Genomic DNA, 18,982 nt, shown 5'->3' on the forward strand with positions numbered 1-18,982 from the left:
GAGTGTGTCATAAGTGATGATTGAGATGGATGATTGTATACTTAATCCTGCATAGTCATAGTCTCAAATTAAACTTGTCATTAAGTAGCTTTCTTGCATAATCATTTTATTTTTTCTTATTTTGCAACTGTGTCTCACAGTCAGCACACAACTTCAATAAAGCAATTTTTAGCCAGTGTGTCACACTGATTTTGTTACCTATCCAGGACATTAAAGCGTGCGTATAATCTCTAGTGAAGGATTTGTTTTAGAGAGCAGTGCCTCTGCTTGCACATACACAGGTGCATAAACATTGCACACCCTGCGGCATAATTGTCGACGCCAAATCCTCTGCAGGTGATGTTGAGGCACATACCAGAGGGCAGCGTCATTTCCATTTCAAAAAGCTCCATACTGGGATGGGTGTGCTCGTGAAAGCACATGACTCTGGATGCCAGTCCGCGTATGTGTTTGTGAGTGTAGGTGTGTGCATGTTTTCCAAGCTGCAGTCTAAATCAATATTGTAAATAAAGAGTCTCTGTTATGTAGGGTTTAGACACAAAACAATATCTATAAGGTCAAACAGCGGAAGTGAGTGACAGAGTGACTCAGTAAAAAACTTCTTAAAATATGCATGTTGTTTATGAGATGATTTATTCATGAATGGCTGTGTATTCCATTATATGTAGGCTGCTTGTGTGTCACTGGTGTTGACAAAGGAATCACTCAGGGAATAAGTACACAGTGTGAAATGAAACTTAAAAGATACAGTGTGGGCTGAACTGATGACTGGCCAAAGGGTTAGTTGTTGAAAAAAACATCTGTGATTAAATATTACTGTGTTTGTTTTACTTCTTTCTCAGACAGTTGCTGCTTGTGTTCTCAGTCATATTTCTTTCCTACCTCCAGATTTTGACCCCAATCTCGGCATGATGGCCGGAATTACCCCCATGAACCCCATGATGCCCAGCCTAGGTATGGTGCCTGCACCCCTCTCGCAGGATATACCGGTTATCAAGGAGATCATCCACTGCAAGACCTGCACCCTCTTCCCCCCCAACCCCAGTAAGTCATGATCTCATGCTGATCCTAGAACAACAGCTGCCCCCCATCTAGGGTCTCCATCCAAATGGCCACGACTATGAAAGCTATCAAACTGTAACATTTTCCTAATTTTTCAACATCTTGTGGCCTTCTTCATTGGATGGGATTACTCAATTGTCATAGAAATAGTTTATTTATTATCATGGGACATCTGTGATGAATTTCAGTCATGCAGTGTTATCAGGGCTGCAACTAACAACCATTTTCATCAATAATTATTGGTGAAAAATCACAACTTCTCAGAGCTCAAGTTGACATCCTCAAATTGCCTGTTTTACTAAAATTGTAGACAAAGAAAAAAAGAGCAAATATTCACATTTGTGAAGTAATTTTTTCTTGGAAATTCTAAAATATTTAGGGCCGAATAGTTTTATTTGCAAATCCCTTCAGTTCTAAATATTTTACAACTTTTAGCCAAAAGATCAGCTAACTTTAATTCAAATGCAAGAACAAAGAAGGTGAGCAATTAGTATTGTTATGGCAGATGTCGATATGTGTATTTGTTTGGATGATTCACCGTGCTGTTGTTTCTTATGGCAGGCTAATACTTTTATTCAAATTGAATTCTAAGTTGGTATTCCAAGATGGAAAACATCAATCAACACTGCCAGAGTGTAGAGATGACAACGTATGTTGTTCCTCTTTTTGCACAGCCATCAACCTGATTATGATGAACAGAATTTTCATGCACACAAAAATTTCAGGATAAGTTACTTTGTCTGTTGTGACTAGAGCTTTGCTGCACAAGCTGTTGTTTATATTTATCTCCCCTCCACCTTCCAATTATCCCAAGATAGAAAAAAGATAGTGGGGGGCCCTTTGATTGATTCCACACTTGCTTTTCAGATTTCGTGCTCGAGAACAGTTTTTTGCCTTGGGACTTTTTTTCAAAAAATTCTTACATCTTCAAGGTTGAGCTAAACAAAAGCTCCTCACGCAGTAGCGTTTGGGAGTTAACAACTCTTTCACAAAACAAAACACGCACTCTCACATTCTCTTAGTCAAATAAGTTAGGCAAAGCTGGTTTGAAGATATGCTTGTATATCTGTGGTGTGTTTGTGTGCTCATTGTAAACTGTCATTGTCACAATATGGCGCCGAGGGAAAAGCTGATTAAAAGTTTAACTTCACAGAAGAAACATTTCTGACTGCGATGAAATTAACTAGGCACACTCTGTGCAAGGACACACATTCACCCTGAGGCTGAATGAGGGATCAGTCAGTCAAGAAATCACTCAACAACTTTCTAGAGTGTCACAATCACTCTGTGACACAAGTTGAACTTTTTTTCCTGTGTTGTACGTGTCCTAGAATTCATACATGAATTGGATGTATGATTAAATAAATAGTAAATTGACCTAGTATGAAATCAGCAGTATAGTTGTGAATAGTGCAGTGTGTATAGGGTATTTGTTAGTGAATACATGCTACAACTCCTTAAGACCTAACCCAAGTGTCATGTTTGCCACTTAGTTCAATGTTTTGTTCTTCAAAAGTTAGCTCTGAAGCTAGGAACAACTTTGGCCCAGACTCACTAAACATGGAGTCCTTCAAGGTGGTTTTAGCATTTTAATGACAATCTCAGCCAGTCCTCCAAGTTTTATTCTGAAAACTCATTCACTTTTTTTGGTTCCACAAGATCTGTAAACTGAGTGTTTTTAATAGGCAGACATCTGAGAGTTCTTCTCATGAAAGTAAGATGCAGCAACGTATCATACACTTAATCCTTTATGGATTTGTGTGTCTGGCAGGATTGTGCCTTCACAAGTCTGTTTAGTGCCGGGTAACCTCTAGCGTGCACTGTGATGTGTGATGTCTGTCTGAGGTGTAGTGCCCCACTCCCCCCCCCCCCCCCCTTATTTTGGGAGCGAGTTGCTTCCAAAATGTCAAAAAAGAAAGATAATTGAGCATGAGATCATTCAGTTCATGATTTTGGTGACTCCTGCTGGTCACTTACCCTAATGCAATGTTTGGGCATTGACTTTCTAGGTCCAGTATGACAGGAAGTTAGTTTGAGTAACCTGAAACTGGCATGAGTGCTCTAGTGAAGCTGATGTCCTTTGCCATCCTTCTTTCAAAGCCCTTGAGAAAGGATTACCTCTGAGCTTATATGTTGTGATATGCTGTTTCTTTGATATGAGCACATTCTTTTGACCATATGTAATGATCTCTACTGGATATGAAAGGCAGTCGGTTATGCAGATTTAGTTTTTATTTATTTTATTTATTCTAGCATCTGTGTATGTTGCCATGTACTTCAAGGATTGTCTTTAATCCTCAGTGTAAAGCAATAGCTTATTGTGTGCTGTTTGAATGCATTAAATCAAATATGAATGCAGCTAGCCTCCTTGGATTTATACATTATAGCCTAGACAGATGGGTTGCATCAATACTGTAGAAATTACCTGGTTTATATCCATGCTTGTGTAATAATGATGCAATGTGATGTATGTATAATTTAAGCATCTCAACATCTCAAATCTATCTGCTGGATTGGACCTCACATAGGAGTGGTTAGAGAAGACTTACAGTATAGGTAACTGGAGGATACAGGTAACGCCCTTTTCACTGATATAGAAAACCAAAAGTTCTGTGACTTGTGAGCTGACTTAGCTGGAGGCTGCAAAACAAGATGGCTACCTTCTTGGCCTCTCATTATGAGATTGGAGCACCAACAGGTTGTTCACGCCAGTAAATAATCAGCACCAGGGCGCTTCACTACCCTGAAAAAGCAGTAAATAAGTAGCTGTGTGGTTGTCTATGAATGGTGAAGCTGTTAAATGGATTTGGGGGTTTTTTGGTTCCAGTGTTAGCAGTTAGCTGTACATATTAGTCGCTGAACTGTAGCAGCATTATGCAGGCAGAGCTAGCAGCTGCCAGACTTCACATCTATTGGGTCCCCACAGAACTTCACTTAGATCCAGACAGTCCAGACAAGATTTAAGGTTTATCTCCTGTTTGACAGGCAGGTAAAAGACTTCGTTATCTGTGAGTGTAGCTGTGCTGTCAGTAAATAGTCTCTGAGCCAACAAATGTTGCAGAATTAAAGAATTCAGGCTGAAAAAGTTATTTTTCTTCCTTTAAAGTGCAAGATTGATAAGTCAGGGTTTCCAGTGAACTTGGGTATGAATAGTTTTCCTAGTTGTCCAAATTAGTTATTTATGGTCTCAAAGTTGGATATTTTTAACATTTCAAATGATGATCAGTAAGTGTGTGTTCATAGCTCATCCTTTAAATCTGTCTTGAACTCTGCTGGCAAGATGCATGATTTTAAAAGTGTAAAAATTATACGTAGTTTGTCTAATTGAAATATGAAATTCATTTGTTTTGCTGGTGTCTGGGTTCATGCTTAAATGATGAAAAGCTGGGGCATCCAGAAGGAAGCATCCAAAAGGGCCAGTCAAGGTGGATCAGTCATCTACTCAGAATGCACATCGGACACCTCCTGTGGAGATATTCCAGGCACGTCTAACTGGAAGGAGACGCTAAGGCAGATTCTGAAAATGCTTTTGGGATTATGTATCCAACCTAGACATGAAAATGACTCAGGATTCTCCTCAAGGAGCTGGAGGACATGGCTGAAGAGAGGGGCACCTGGGATACGTCTGGGAACCTTTGCAGCCATTGCAACCTGGACCTGCAGAAAGCTGCGGAAAATTGACAGATAGACAGAATGCCTTGTTGAGTTTTTTATACCCTTAGGAATAAAACCTACATTAACACACAGTTTATTTATCGAATAGGCACTGCTACCTGTGAAATTCTATTGAATTTTATTTTCAGATTATAAAATCTGATGTGAGGCAGGTTATTGGTAATGTCTGCTTCTTAAGCAGCCTTTAACTTTCACAGAAAATAAGTGTTATTTTTGGAAATATTATCTTCTAGCATCTCTCTCACAAGGTCTGTGTTGCTCTGCTGCAGTATGACAGGGTGGACAAGGGAATGGAAGGGGAAGACTATATTTACATGGACAAAACATTCAGCTTTTTGCCCTTATTTCAAAAAATATTACAATTTTACAATATTCCCACTGAGCTGTTTACATAGCTAATGAAAAATGAATATTGGACTGATATTCTCGTTTACATGCAGAAGGTTTTCAGGGTTTCCCTCTGCTTCAGTGGGACCAGGAATCATAAGATCTCTGCAGGGAGTGAAGAAACCAGCGAGGTGAAAAACATTAGTGAGCTGCTGCCTGATATAATTGACATTGATATGACTGGTATTGTAAATGTATAGCTACAGGCACATCCAGTACATAGGTTGTCCCATGATGTTTACTACACTGCTGAGTGTTTTTGGTGCATCACACCGAGTCGTCACCATCAATCCATGGCTGCATGTTAGAATAATAAGCAGTCCATCCCTGTCGTGGAGAAGGCAAGCTCTGTTTTTTCCAGCCCAACCCTCCACTCCCCTCTCTTTCCTCTTCTCTGTCTGCCTTCCTGCTCCAGCATATGTCCTTTTGCCTGTGCAGAGGTGCGTTACACAACCAGCCCATCATGCATCTTAATCCCAGCCTTGCAAACTGTTATCTAGTTAGTTTTGTTTACAATGCTGACCATTAATAGGCAAGATGTAGTGTGTCACAAACTGAGGTAAAAACTCCAATTGAGATGCATGTTCCGAATGCTGTACACATGTCCACGGAATACTACTAAAACCTGAACCTGGAATATTACTGTGCAAATGTGGTCACTGATGATGGAGGCGTGTCATTATTTCACAATGCTCATTATCACGAGTACTTTTGATGATAATGAGTAGTGTTTAAAGACGGAAATGTTAAAAGACAAAAAGGAAGTGTTATAAAATAACTGAAATATGTTTATCCATTCAATGTACAATACAGTTTGACTATACTACAACATGGAGAACAGAAAACTGTAATGGCATATGAAAAGTGTTCACAAATTCCTCTGTGTGGAAATGCAATACTACTGAAAATGATGTAATATCAATGATACAACTGTCTAATACATGATAGACGTATTAAGGACGCAGGTTATATGCAGTTTGGAGAGTAACACACAAATATATACAAAGGGAAACAAGTATAGCTACTAGTTGTGTTCAGGCCTTTAGCTAATATCACAGGGAAAGCACTGGCTGTATGTAACAAGGTTGCATATGGTGTCCATCACAAGTAGTCATTACCCTCTAGCTACATACACTCAACCTGACACCACGTGCAGCATCCCCTCTGACTGACCTTTAGCTGAGCAGCAACAACCCTGCCGCCCTCCCCCAGCTCCCGCACGCTCTCCCATGCTCTCCCATTTCCTCTATCTCCTCAGTGTGCATCCTCATCAAGCTCTTTTCTTGTTGCTTCCTTCTCTCTTTTCTGCATTCAGATCTTACCCATTCAGCCTCGACCCCTTTCACCTCCTATGCCGCTGCTTCTTCCCACTCACCTGTCAACAGTGATGGGAATAACGGCATTATAAATAAACGGCATTACTTTTTTCAGTAACAAGTAATCAAACGAATGACTGGTTCACCCGTTACAACACTGTTACCGTTACTGCTAAAAAAATTGCAACGTTACACTTCTTCAGACATCACTGAAGTGGTTTTCGCCCGAACAGGAGCTTCTCTCTCTCACTGTCTCCCTGTCATAGAGTGGCTGTACTTAGGGGCATAACCAAAGACAAATGAGACACAATCTCCCGGATTCTGGAGCGAGGGAGCAAGAGTGCGCTGTAGAAAGTGACTACGCATGTATGTCTGTGTTTGTCTGACTATCAATGCATCGCGTGTGAGAGCAAAGTCTCCTGAAAGCTCTGTGTTGTTGCTTATTAGACCAATTGCCCCCTCACCGGACCTTTTTATTTATTCATTCATTTCCAGTACATTTTTTCATAGTTATATTAAGAGAAGTTTACATTGTTATTGCTTTTTGAGGAATACAATTCAATCGCTGCACATCTGCTACATGTAGGCTACAATTTTATTATTTACTTCTTTTTAGTACATTTCTTAAGCATAGTCTAATTTTGAACGTGTTTTGGGCCAGTTGTTGATTGGGGCAGCCAAGTAATTTGACATATTTGAACATTTTTTTAAAAACTAATGTAATAGCCTAGTTACTTTTCCTGATGAATAATTACTTTTGACATTGATGTCACTCAGTTACTAACTCAGTTTTTGGGAGAAGTAATGAGTAACTATAATTAATTACTTTTTCAAAGTAACATGCCCAACACTGCCTGTCAGTGTAGAAGTGTTTTTAAATGGTTTGAAAGACTTTATGCTCATACATTTGGAACATGGGTCTCACTTTGATAGTCAATTTGGCCATCAAGCTTTGTGTTGTCTGTCTTGCTTACTCTCCAAACTATTGAAGCAGTCTGAGTGAGAAATGTCATAATTACCTTTTAAGGAAAAGATGCAATACCTGCTTTTGAGCTTTGAGGATCCTGTCAATGTGTTCCAGTGTCACATGCACCCATACACACACAGCTCTCACACACTTTTTAAAGCCTAAATGATTTTGTACATACATTTTCTTTAGCCTCACTGCTGATATCAATACATTAAATGTTGTACATAGGGTTGCAAAGGGGTGGAAAATTACAGGTACATTTCTGGAAACTTTCCATGGGAAGTTAAATGGGGGAATTTTGGAAATAGTCCAAGTTGGAAGCTTTCCATGGGAATTATCGGAATATATGGGAAATTATGAGAATTAATGAACATTTAATTTAATTTTAATAATTTATACAAACTACATCAACTGTATACAAACATAAATATAACCATTCAGTTTTGTCATAAGCAGATATGCATGCAAACTAATACATTTTTGAATTACATTTTGACTGATTTATTTGTGATCAGAACTTGAATCAATTTTTTCATTGAACAGTTCATAACCCTAACCCAACATTCATTCACAGGAAGGCCCGCATGTATTTGTAGGCTGATAATGTCAGTTTTAACATGTGATGAATCTACATGTGCACAGGTTTGTGCTTATTGTTTGTTCACCCCTGACATGAATGCACTAAATGTGTTTATTTGAGTGTTTCTAAATGCAGTTAATCTTCAAGGGTTGAAGTTTTCCTCCCTTTAGCAGCCCTCAGACCATAAAAATGTATTTAGCCAGTTGAGGTGATGGATGGCGATGACCTGTGTAGCAGACCAGTGGGTGGCCACACACGGCAGCCCTTCAGGTGTATTTACTTCACAGCGGCCTCCATATTTGTCTCTTTAGTTCGATAGCAATGTCTCAAAATAAAAGAACATCCACCAGCTTATTCATTATTAAATATAATAATATCTCAAAATACAGTATGCTAATTTCCTTTAAGCCTCAATCCAAAACATAGCCTCACTGAGTGTCCAGAAAAATGGAAAACTATAATGCGATCCAGTCCATTTAGTCCTGTATTAAATACTGGAGTTGAGAAACCTATAGCTTTTAGCTGTCCACACTTTCAGATTCAACTGTGAAGTCATTTTTGAGGCTGTAGTCCGTAGCTATTGTAGTTTAGGGTGTTTCTAAAATGTGTATATACTAATACGTTTGAAAACTTATTATAATGATCAAATATTCTGTATAATGCAGTTTTTGAACACACTTTGCATTCTCGTCATGAGCTGTCAATAACAGGTCTCTCCCTCATGTTTATTTATTTCTTTTCTTTCTTTTTTCTACTCTAAACCCTTAATCCACACTCACCTTCCCTCTTTTCTCAGGTTTTCTATCTGCATTTTAAAATAATCAGCCTTGAAGTTTCTTTCTCCAAGTTATTCAGAGGGACACAGGCATTGAGCTACAATTTGAACAAAAAAATAGTGTTAAACTCTTGCTGCCAGCAGTATTCTCAACACATATTCTGCAAAAGCTGCCCTTCATCCTCTGTTTGTCTGCCTCAAGTTCACCTGCTTGTTTAATTTGCATAAAAATGCAATCAGTTGGAAGATTTACAAACACATTTGCGTATTGTGTGATATCATATATTCATTGTAATTCAATCAGGAAATCATGAATAGTTCATCCAGATCTTCTTTTTGGCACATTTGCATAAAATGTCCTAAACAGCGAGATTCAGAAACACTGCAGGAAGCTGAGAGGATCACACTCAACTCTCTGCAAACTCCTGTTAGCTGATTATGAATGAATTGATCGGAGCCAAAGTAACAAAATAACCCAAACTTTCTACAACAATTAAAAAAAACATAAAACATTATCCTTCTGCTGCACTGCTCCTTTTTAATGCCCTCACTGGTCTACCCATCATCTCCAGCAGCCACTTGTGGACCAAGAAAGTAATTAATTTGGATTGCATCTGCCAACAAAGCTTTTTCTTCCAAGCTTTGTCTGCTCCCCCATTACCTTTTCTGTCCATCTCAACTCAAAACTAGTTTATGCGCTAACTCTGGAGATGCCGGTCAATATTTTAGCTTTAATAGCCACATTCAAAGACGAGGCAGAGGGAGGGATATAGTGTGAGCTTGTGTATGTAAGAGAGTGCTGGTTTTCTCTCAGGGACTCAAAGTTTTGTTGCACAAGCCGCTCTGACAGCAGAAGAATTACGAGTTAATGGTTTTTTCTTTCTTTGTTTTGTTTTTTTTCGCCAGAAGAAAAGTCTGACTTTGGAATGTTTTGTTTTTCACAGCTTGACATCTACCCAACTCCTTTTCTTTTTGTTCATATTCCAGTTTGTTGCTTTATTTATTATTATATTATTAGAAGCCATCCTTAATAGGTACCCAAAGTGCATCAGGTGGGTCCTCTAATGTGAATATGCAGCAGCTCAATACCACAATCTTCACAAATAGCTGAGCTCTATGTTTTGTCATGTAGAATGAGACCAGAAACTCTATTGAGAGGCCTGTGACTAAAGGGTGAGAATTCAAATGAAACCAATAATTTTTGTTTATTGCTTTGTTCTGTTTTCATCACTACAATCTCAAAGTACAAAGTCTGTATTACTTCTGCCAAAGCACCAGACTAGTGCTCAATCTTAAAATTCATTTGGTTACCTCAATTTCTCCACTTGGAGTTCATCAACCACACCCTCATGGTACACTTCAGGTATCCAACCAAGGCCAGCCCCAGTTCTTCAGAGTATCAATGTCTAAAGCGGAGGGGCTGGTCAATAAGAGTGATTGCAAGACCTTTCTAGCAGACGTCCAGTAATACAGCATCCACAGCGTTCCACTGATTAGGTGGTTCACTCCTCATGGACGAGGCTAATCACATTCATCATGGATGAGAAGCCTGATCTATTGGAGATTAGATCACTCAACACTCATCGGTGTTGAATAAGTGATTTCTACAATGGCAGGAAAGGATTTGCAATCACTTTGTGGCCAAAAGGATTTCATTTTCATGCATGGAATGGTTTGATATTAACATTTATCTAACAAAAATATGATCTGAGCACATTGCTCCAAGTTATCATTATACATGCATCGGGTTTTATCACTTTTTAGGTCATGAGTGCAATGTTTAAAATATGACATAATTGAATTTTGCAGCATCAAGCTCCAGAATGTCTTTGATCTCATTTTATATAGATTTTTTCTTCCTGTCCTCTTCCTCTCTAAATTTTGTGTGACCTGGCCCTTTATTCTTCTCAGACTCAATCTGGAATTTAACCCCAGGCTCCTCTTTTGATTTGATATTTGTGCCTTGTGAATATTATGTATTTGCTTTTGTTTTCATCCGCCTTTAGCTTGGTATTGGACACTTTGTCATAGAGGCCTATATTTAGGTGTCAAAATGGGTTTATGTTGTATTTCTCCGCAGGTTTTTGGAGTGCATCGTTTCCCTCTTAGGAAATTTTCCTTAATGGATCTTTTTATTGTATAGTATAAGACTGTCAGCTCCTGTTTGTACAGTTGTCTTCATGGTGCTTTAGCTTATAAATGTAAAACTATTTGTCCATTTTCTGTTGTCTAGCTTGTTTACTACGTTGTCTGTTTGATGTCTTTATACACCCAGGCTTTTGTTATTAATTGAACGTGTGCTCAAATATTGGCTTTAAAAGTAAGAATTAAATGAATACAGTATTATTGGATGGGAGCTACAATCCTCCAGCTTCTTTCCCTTTAGACAGCATCAGATTTTTGTTATTTGGATTCTCTTTTATTGACATACAGGCATATGTATTTCATTTTGAGTAAAAACAAAAGACAGGAAATCAGACCTTCTCCTCAGGTCTGCCTCTATGATTTCCAGCTACGGTTTAATCATAACAGGATGTTCTTGTCATGGGACATATTGTTTTCAGCTTCTCAAAGAGCATAATTCATTCTCTAAATCAGGTTTCACTGGTTTTAAGACAGCTGAATAATGTTTTGTCTCTACATAGATACTGGTGTACCCGTTTTATTATTCAGATAATTCGTTCAGGCCAACCATAATATGCTTAACCCTTAACTGTATTTCCTCTCCTTTGTTCCACTACTTTTGACCAGACCTTCCCCCTCCAGCCACAAGAGAGCGCCCTCCAGGGTGTAAGACGGTGTTCGTCGGCGGTCTGCCAGAGAATTCCAACGAGCAGCTCATCATGGAGGTCTTCGGACAGTGTGGCGATATCACCGCCATCCGCAAAAGCAAGAAGAACTTCTGCCATATCAGATTTGCTGAGGAGTTCACTGTGGACAAGGCTCTCTTCCTGTCTGGTAAGCTTTTGCAATCATGAACCCTTCAATCAATGTGTGAGTGCTTATGTGTTAAGTGCATTCCTGTCAGTGGAATTGCCACCTAGATGAATGCCAAGCAAAAAAACATAGAGTTCAAGTAGCTATTTCGAGCACCCCTGGATCTAAAAGTAACAATTTCATGACACAGTTGGAATACTTGTTAATCTTGGGCAGACATTGAACTCTTAGTTACAATCAGCAGTAAACGAGGTTAACTGAGCACAAAATGATCAGGTTCTTTAATAAAAGCTGGGGATACAAGATTGCATTTTTTTTTAAATTAAGAAGTCTATTATGACGAACAAGGTACATTTCCGCATAAAATGATGACGTGTGTTGTGTTCACAGTGTCAACAATGAAATATTTTGACACCATCCCCCTCTCCATCGCTGGTTTAGACTCATGGGTACTGTAGGATTCAGAGCTATCTGTCATTCCAAACTTCAACAAAAAAATATGATTTCTTAGAAGTAGTGTTGAAATCATTAAAACTGACAGCCATACCAAAACCTATAGGATCATTAAATCATTCAGGAGCCTTCCATGTTTCTATATAAAGATCATTTAAAGAGAATTTTAAAATGGGAATTCACAGTGGGGAAAAAATATGTCCAGAAGCAGCAGCTCCTCTCACTTCACAACTATACTGGGTTAGCCATTAGAAAAAAACACTCGACATGGTTGAAAAATGAATTCAGCTACAGCTTGCTACAGGCTCACGCACACAACAGATGAAATAAATGACCTTAAAGTACAAAAAAGTATAGTTTCTAACCATGTAACACCAGCTTATGGTTTCTTATCTTATCTTCATTTTCACAGCAGCCTCTAGAGGCCTGTCGTCTTAAATCTCTCTGTGCAAACTGCAGGCCATATATTCCTACTTTTAAAAGCCCATTTAACCTAGCAGCCAATTCAGTAGTATTCCCAGCATTATTAAGTGTGTGTTCATGCATTTGTGGTGTGTGTGTGTGTGTGTGTGTGTGTGTCTGTGTGTGTGTGTGGGGGGGGGGGGTTAAGAATGAGTTGAATGAGAGATCCTGTGATTTCGTCTGCCTCTATTCTTACAGTGGGATGTGGAGCGGAGGTCCATATATTAACCAGATGACAGAGCTGTGCTGTTTTCCCATAAATAATACCCCACACACACATACACACACTGTTCAAACACAGTGCCCAGCAAGGACACACACTCCAGCACACTGAGATCTCCTCATATGAAATATTGAAGTAGTGGTAGATTGGAAGCCTGAAGCCAGAGAGCCGACTGACGTAGAAACCCCTGAACCACTGCCTCCCTCTCGTGTGATGTGTTGGGCCTCAGTGAATCACACTGGGCATCATTACAGTGTTTGGCTAGATCGCACACTCACACACGTGTACCCAAACACATGACACTCTGATCATTTCAACCAATTAAATCACAAAATGGGCATGATTTCACTTCAAATCTGCAAACCAGCCATTAGTGAAAATTGAGTAAGGGGGAGAGAGTTAGGATAAGAGGGAAGCAGTGTGGAAAAGAGGGGGTAATGAGGGATATTGTGGTCTTTCAGTGCCACTAGAGAGGTAATTGGTCTCCCTAAATCTCTCTCGTGTGTTGACAGGAAAAGGATGCAGGCAACACAAATGTAGAAATCCAACAAGGAAAATCGGCAATGACAAGATTAAAGAGAGTGGTGGTCAATAAAAACTGTGGTCATTGTTTTCTGTCTAATGGTCTTAATACAATTAGTGGAGGATGATGATGGAAAAATGGAAAAGAAAAGATGGAAGAGAGACCTCACAAAGTAAATTAGTAATGCTCATCTGGGTACCTTTTCTCGTGTTTCTATTTGTATTTCCGGCTCCTGTCTTTGTTTCCTGTTTCTCCCGCTCTTGTCTTCCTTGCTGCTCAGTTGAATCATCTTTGTGCCTCCGGGCATGTTTGTAATTTGCATTTAAAAGAAACATGGTTTCCCTAATTCAAATATTTGTTTGTTCATTATTTTTTTGTAAGCAGTCTACAAGATGAAAGACTTTGAGTGATTATTGTACATGTTTGCTAAATCACTGGGAAATAAGCAGATTAAGAAACTCACATGTGAATGGGATGTATGAAGTTGACAGCTGTCAAAAATTAGATGCACTCAGGCATCTCGGTGCAAACCAAGTAACCATGACTTTGTCAGTTTGAATCAGCCTAAGATCTGTGTCATATGTCACCCTCTTCTCTCTCTCCATACTATGAAGCATCTAATGAAAGGCTAAATGCAATTTTTTTTTTTAAGTCCCAAAGAAATGTGTGGCATTTAAGCACCTGCAGAATGCACAACACACTGTGAAAATCACATCAAACTGTCTAAGCAGATAGATTACCTTATTTTAATTGGCAAGTTACCTGCTGTCCCATCTGCTTCCTCCCATCATATTTTCCTTTTTTCTTTTTTTTTTCTTGGTGCTCCTCCTTTTGTTTCCATTTTTAATCCCTCCATTTTCATCTCTAGGTTACCGTATCCGTTTGGGCTCCAGCACAGACAAAAAAGACACTGGTCGTCTCCACGTGGACTTCGCCCAGGCCAGAGACGACCTCTATGAATGGGAGTGTCACCAGCGCATGTTGGCCAGAGAGGAGCGGCACCGGCGCAAGATGGAGGAGGATCGTCTCCGGCCCCCTTCGCCTCCTCCCATCGTCCACTACTCAGAACATGAGTGCAGCCAGCTAGGAGATAAGATCAAAGGTTTGTGGACATGACCGCTGACAAAGTACAAAGCATGTACAATATGATGCTTGATAAAAACCTAAAACTTTGACACATATGGATATAAATAATTTGTGTGTGTGTGTGTGTGCGTGTGCGTGTGCGTGTGCGTGTGCGTGTGCGTGTGCGCGTGCGGGCGGGCGGGTGTGCGGGCGGGTTCGCGCTTACAGGACATCCAGGATTTACAGGAATAGTCTTTAACTGTAGCCCATAAAACTGACAGTGCAGTTTTTTGATGTGCTAAGACATTCAGAGAATTTATTTCCAACAGACATTAACACAAAGGCTGTTAAACATGGTATATCGGTTTATTCTCCTCTAAGCACATGCTCCTCTCTCTTATCTTGTCCTTTCTCCTTCACTCTTTTCTCTGCACTCTCCGTTCTTCTCTGCTCATCCTTTCCATTTTCCCTCCTCTGCTTTCCTTACCCCTCTTTTCTCCGCTTTCTGCCGAGTTTCTGGCTGTACAAACATGTTTCACTAATGAGCTATGACACTTCCAGGTCTCAGTCACAGTTGCCCGATTATTTGAAAAAAATGGCTGTGACTTTCTCACACTCCACCATCTGCGTGTCTTTTTCAGTTCTCCTTTCCTGGCCCTGGTGTAAAGAACTCTAACACGGTGCTGTTTTGGCCAAGGATTTTTTTCTGATCACTTTGGGCTGTTGTTAAGAAAACACGCATCTTGGCTATTAGCTGTAGAATACAGCTTACTCTTTCCCTGAATCTTCCACCCAGAGTGGGAAAAGGGGTTTAGCCCTCTTTGATGCCAGTTTTATTCCTGTACTCCAAACACAATTTTTCCTTTGAAAAGAAGCTCAGAGAGGAACTTTTTACCCAGACTGCCTAAAAAAGGGTTTCATTTCCCTCTTTTTACTCTGTTGTCAATATCCATCAAATGTCATTGAGGTCCCTCATGTTTTTTCATGTTACCCAGTATGTGACAGTTCAGATTTTTTCATTCAGCAGCACAGCTGTCTCTTTGTTCACCTGTCCTTTTATTTATGTATTATTTATTTTTCTTCCCTTTTCATTGTTTCATTGTGCTCATATTAACTCTGACTTTACTTTGTCTACTTTCAACTCGATAAATAAAAATAAAAATGCTTTCCTCCTGTGATTTTGAAATTTCACATATATGTACATTATGGCTGAAATGTTTATATTACTAGGTTTTATAATCCATTTCCATTTTGCCAGCTGTTGCTTTCAGCACCTTAAATATCATTGGACTGAACACGGAAGATATTTTTTCCTGTGTTGAATCTCACTCTTCCTTTCTCTCTGTCCATCCCTCATGGCCAGATGACTGCAAGTTTCCTGAAGCAGTGCGTGTGCTTTTGACCTGGTTGGAACGAGGCGAAGTCAATCGCAGGAACGCCAACAACTTCTACTCCATGATCCAGTCCTCCAACAGCCACATCCGCCGGCTCATGGGCGAAAAGAGTCAGCATGAGAAGGAGATGGAAGAGGCCAAAGACAAGTTCAAGACCGCTCTGTCTGGCATACTAGCTCAGTGTGAGTCTTATGTTCAGAATCACACACACTACAGCCTTGAATGCATAATGCAGTATGTACTCTATATACTGTGAATAATCTTTCACTTAAGCCAAAGATAAATTCAGGACACTGGAAACTCATTTAACATTTACTATGAGAATACATTTAAAATACTCCTTGTTGTGCAGTATATGTACAGGAGGAGAATAACAATCAGTCCATTCCATTCTTGGCCAAGTTTCTGGTTCAGTGTAAGTGTCTATCATAGAGCCATACACTCATAAACATAAACATATGGTAGGTCACATACAACATAAACATACTGTAGGTGAAAGCCTTTCACGATTGAAGTCAAAATCCCGAGCGAGACTGTTGTGTCTGAAGTGCTGAAAGCTGCAAAACAGTAAGTATAATTTTGTTCACAGCCCCTCATGAACGCTCATTTGGTGCACAGAACACGTGTACACAGTATTTAAAATACCTAAGCAAGGTGGAAAAAAAGGTTGAGTCTTATTTTGTGCTAGTTTTTTGTTGTGGGAAAGATGACTTAGAGGTAAGTTTAATGTCTTTGCTAACTGTGGTATTGCTAATATAAGTCCTGACCCCTAAACATTGATGATTTCAGTAATCAGTGAAGTCCCTGAGCCAAATCTCATTTCATCATTTGAATCACTGCACTTTTCTTTTTTTTTTTTTTTAGCTGTGTCATTGTACACAGATGAAGGCAGGATAACAGCCTGGCAGGATATGAACTTTTACAAAACTATCTTGTGTCACAATCATAGAACTACAAAAATAACTAATGGAAATAGAAGAATCTGAGGACAGAGTGACACAGAGCAGAGTGACTCATTTCTGTTCACACTCTCAGCTCTGAAGGAAAGTCAGCTTTACTACTTTTGAACCAGACGCTGGTACAACCGCTTCTACTGCCCTCAATGCCCTCAACACTTCGGCCGGCAGCCACACAGGAGAATTTTATGACCAGGGTGCACACTTTTTACTTCTCTGACTGTGGAAATCTGATGTTTTCACATTACAGAGGACGCAGGTAAAACACAAAACTTGACATTATGCTTTTTATAGGTTGTACTGCTCTGTTACTTGGCAGAGGAGTGAATACTATGTTTCTCATAATTATGTTTATAATGTCAGGTGCACTGAAGAAAAAACACGATGCTGAGTATAAAGTAAAAACAGTCTTATCAAACCTATCTATTGATAAGAAAAAGCAGGAACCACCTGCACATTACAAATACATTCAAAAGCGAAAACTGGTGACTCAGAGACAAATTGGAAAGATCTGATTTGGATACAGCCTTACATGATATCACTAGAAACCAATTGGGATTCAGTGTCTTGCTCCTTTTTCATTACTTCCAACATACACGATATCTAAGCATTAAAGAGAATAAAAATACTGGTACCAATACCATCATTCATGGATAAAGCGAAGGACTGGAGTAGAATATTATTCAGTTTCCTTCTGATGAAAATAGTGAGTAACCTAACACATTTGTTGCATGAATACAGTGGAGGCTAAACATACACAGTTGATGCAAGCTTAGCTCATTTATATTGATGAAAGGCCAAAGGCAATGTATACTTCTCCTACCCACTTGTGACAGCTTTGACTGCGCAGTTGCTGCTTTACCCCGGTGCCTGTAGCACTTTGTCTCCAGATATCACACCACACATATGTTAAATAGAATGTAAACACCCCAAGAACATGAATTGAAATTTTTTTTTGGTTTTCTTTATTGTTTATTAGGTGAATAAAAAAATGTAGAAAGGAATAGGTATATGTGCGTGGGTGTGTTTGTATAAGCCAGTGAGAGATACAGAGTTGCTGTCCTTGTATTACCGCCCTCCATAACATCAGCCCACGCAAACACATTCCTATTCATGACTTGGCCTTCCTCTCGGTGCATTGCTGGTCATATGAGAAACAAAACAGAGACTGCACTCCTGTGAAGAGGTTTAACACTTGGAAACAACAATCTCTCCATGCCTAATAAATTCAGCCTGTCCCTCTTTAAGTTGCCATGTACATATGTCTCTCTGTGATGGGCAGATGATGGAATATCTGATCTTAAAGGGTCAGTTCACCCAAGTCACAAAATAATATTCTCACTTAATCTTAAGTGGTGCATATCCATACAGATAGTTTTCATTTTATGTGCCCTGGTGTTGAGATGTTGGCTTCTCAATGTTCTGCCACTACACTAATACGTGAAGGGGAAGGGGGGCATTTGAGGTCCACAAAGCATTTAAAAAATACATTTAAAGACATTCAAAACTATCTAACAAAATTATCTTGCCTGGATTATCTAGCCTTCCCAGAAACAATGTCCTCTTTCCGAAGGATAATCCACTTTGAAATGTTTCTATTAAGTGTTACTACTTCATACACTTCAAGAAGTATGGTCCCAATCAAAACCAGCAGAATACAAAAATGTTAAACACACACACACACACACACATATATACATATACATATATATATATATATATATATATACAAACAGATGAGTGACAAATTAAAGGGAGAAAAATGGTACAGGCCTGAATGCTTGACCCCTACAGTGAGGAGATCTGGTGGCTCTGTTATTCTGTGGGGGCATTTTATTGGCATGGTTTGGGTCCCCTAGAGGAAAGGGTCACTGCAAATCAATGACAATGCCCCCATCCATAGAGCACAAGGGGTCACTTAATGGTTTGATGGAAAATGATGTGAATCATATGCTATGGCCTTCACAGTCACCAGATCTCAACCCAATCGAACACCTATGGTAAATTTTGGACCGACATGTGAGATAGCGTTCTTCTGTTCACCACCATCGTCAAAACACCAAATGAGGGAAAATATTTTGAAAGAATTGCGTTCATCACTCCAGTAGAGTTCAGACACTTGTAGAATCAATGCTAATGTGTATTGAAGCTGTTCTGGCCACAAATGGTGGCCCAACATCACACTTAGACAGTTAATGTTGTTT

At 39.4% G+C, this 18,982-nt stretch overlaps 1 protein-coding gene across 1 annotated transcript in view; it reads left to right on the forward strand.

The window, feature by feature from the left end:
• Window positions 1–18,982, forward strand: part of enox2 (ecto-NOX disulfide-thiol exchanger 2) — a 189,916-nt gene that overhangs the window by 148,334 nt on the left and 22,600 nt on the right. Inside the window, exons 6-9 of the mRNA XM_053324124.1 lie at window positions 889–1,044; window positions 11,517–11,723; window positions 14,232–14,465; window positions 15,792–16,004. Coding sequence (XP_053180099.1) covers window positions 889–1,044; window positions 11,517–11,723; window positions 14,232–14,465; window positions 15,792–16,004 — 810 coding nt within the window. The remainder of the gene's footprint in view (window positions 1–888; window positions 1,045–11,516; window positions 11,724–14,231; window positions 14,466–15,791; window positions 16,005–18,982) is intronic.

The sequence above is a fragment of the Scomber japonicus genome, chromosome 8, assembly GCF_027409825.1.
Source record: "Scomber japonicus isolate fScoJap1 chromosome 8, fScoJap1.pri, whole genome shotgun sequence".
Lineage (NCBI taxonomy): Eukaryota > Metazoa > Chordata > Actinopteri > Scombriformes > Scombridae > Scomber > Scomber japonicus.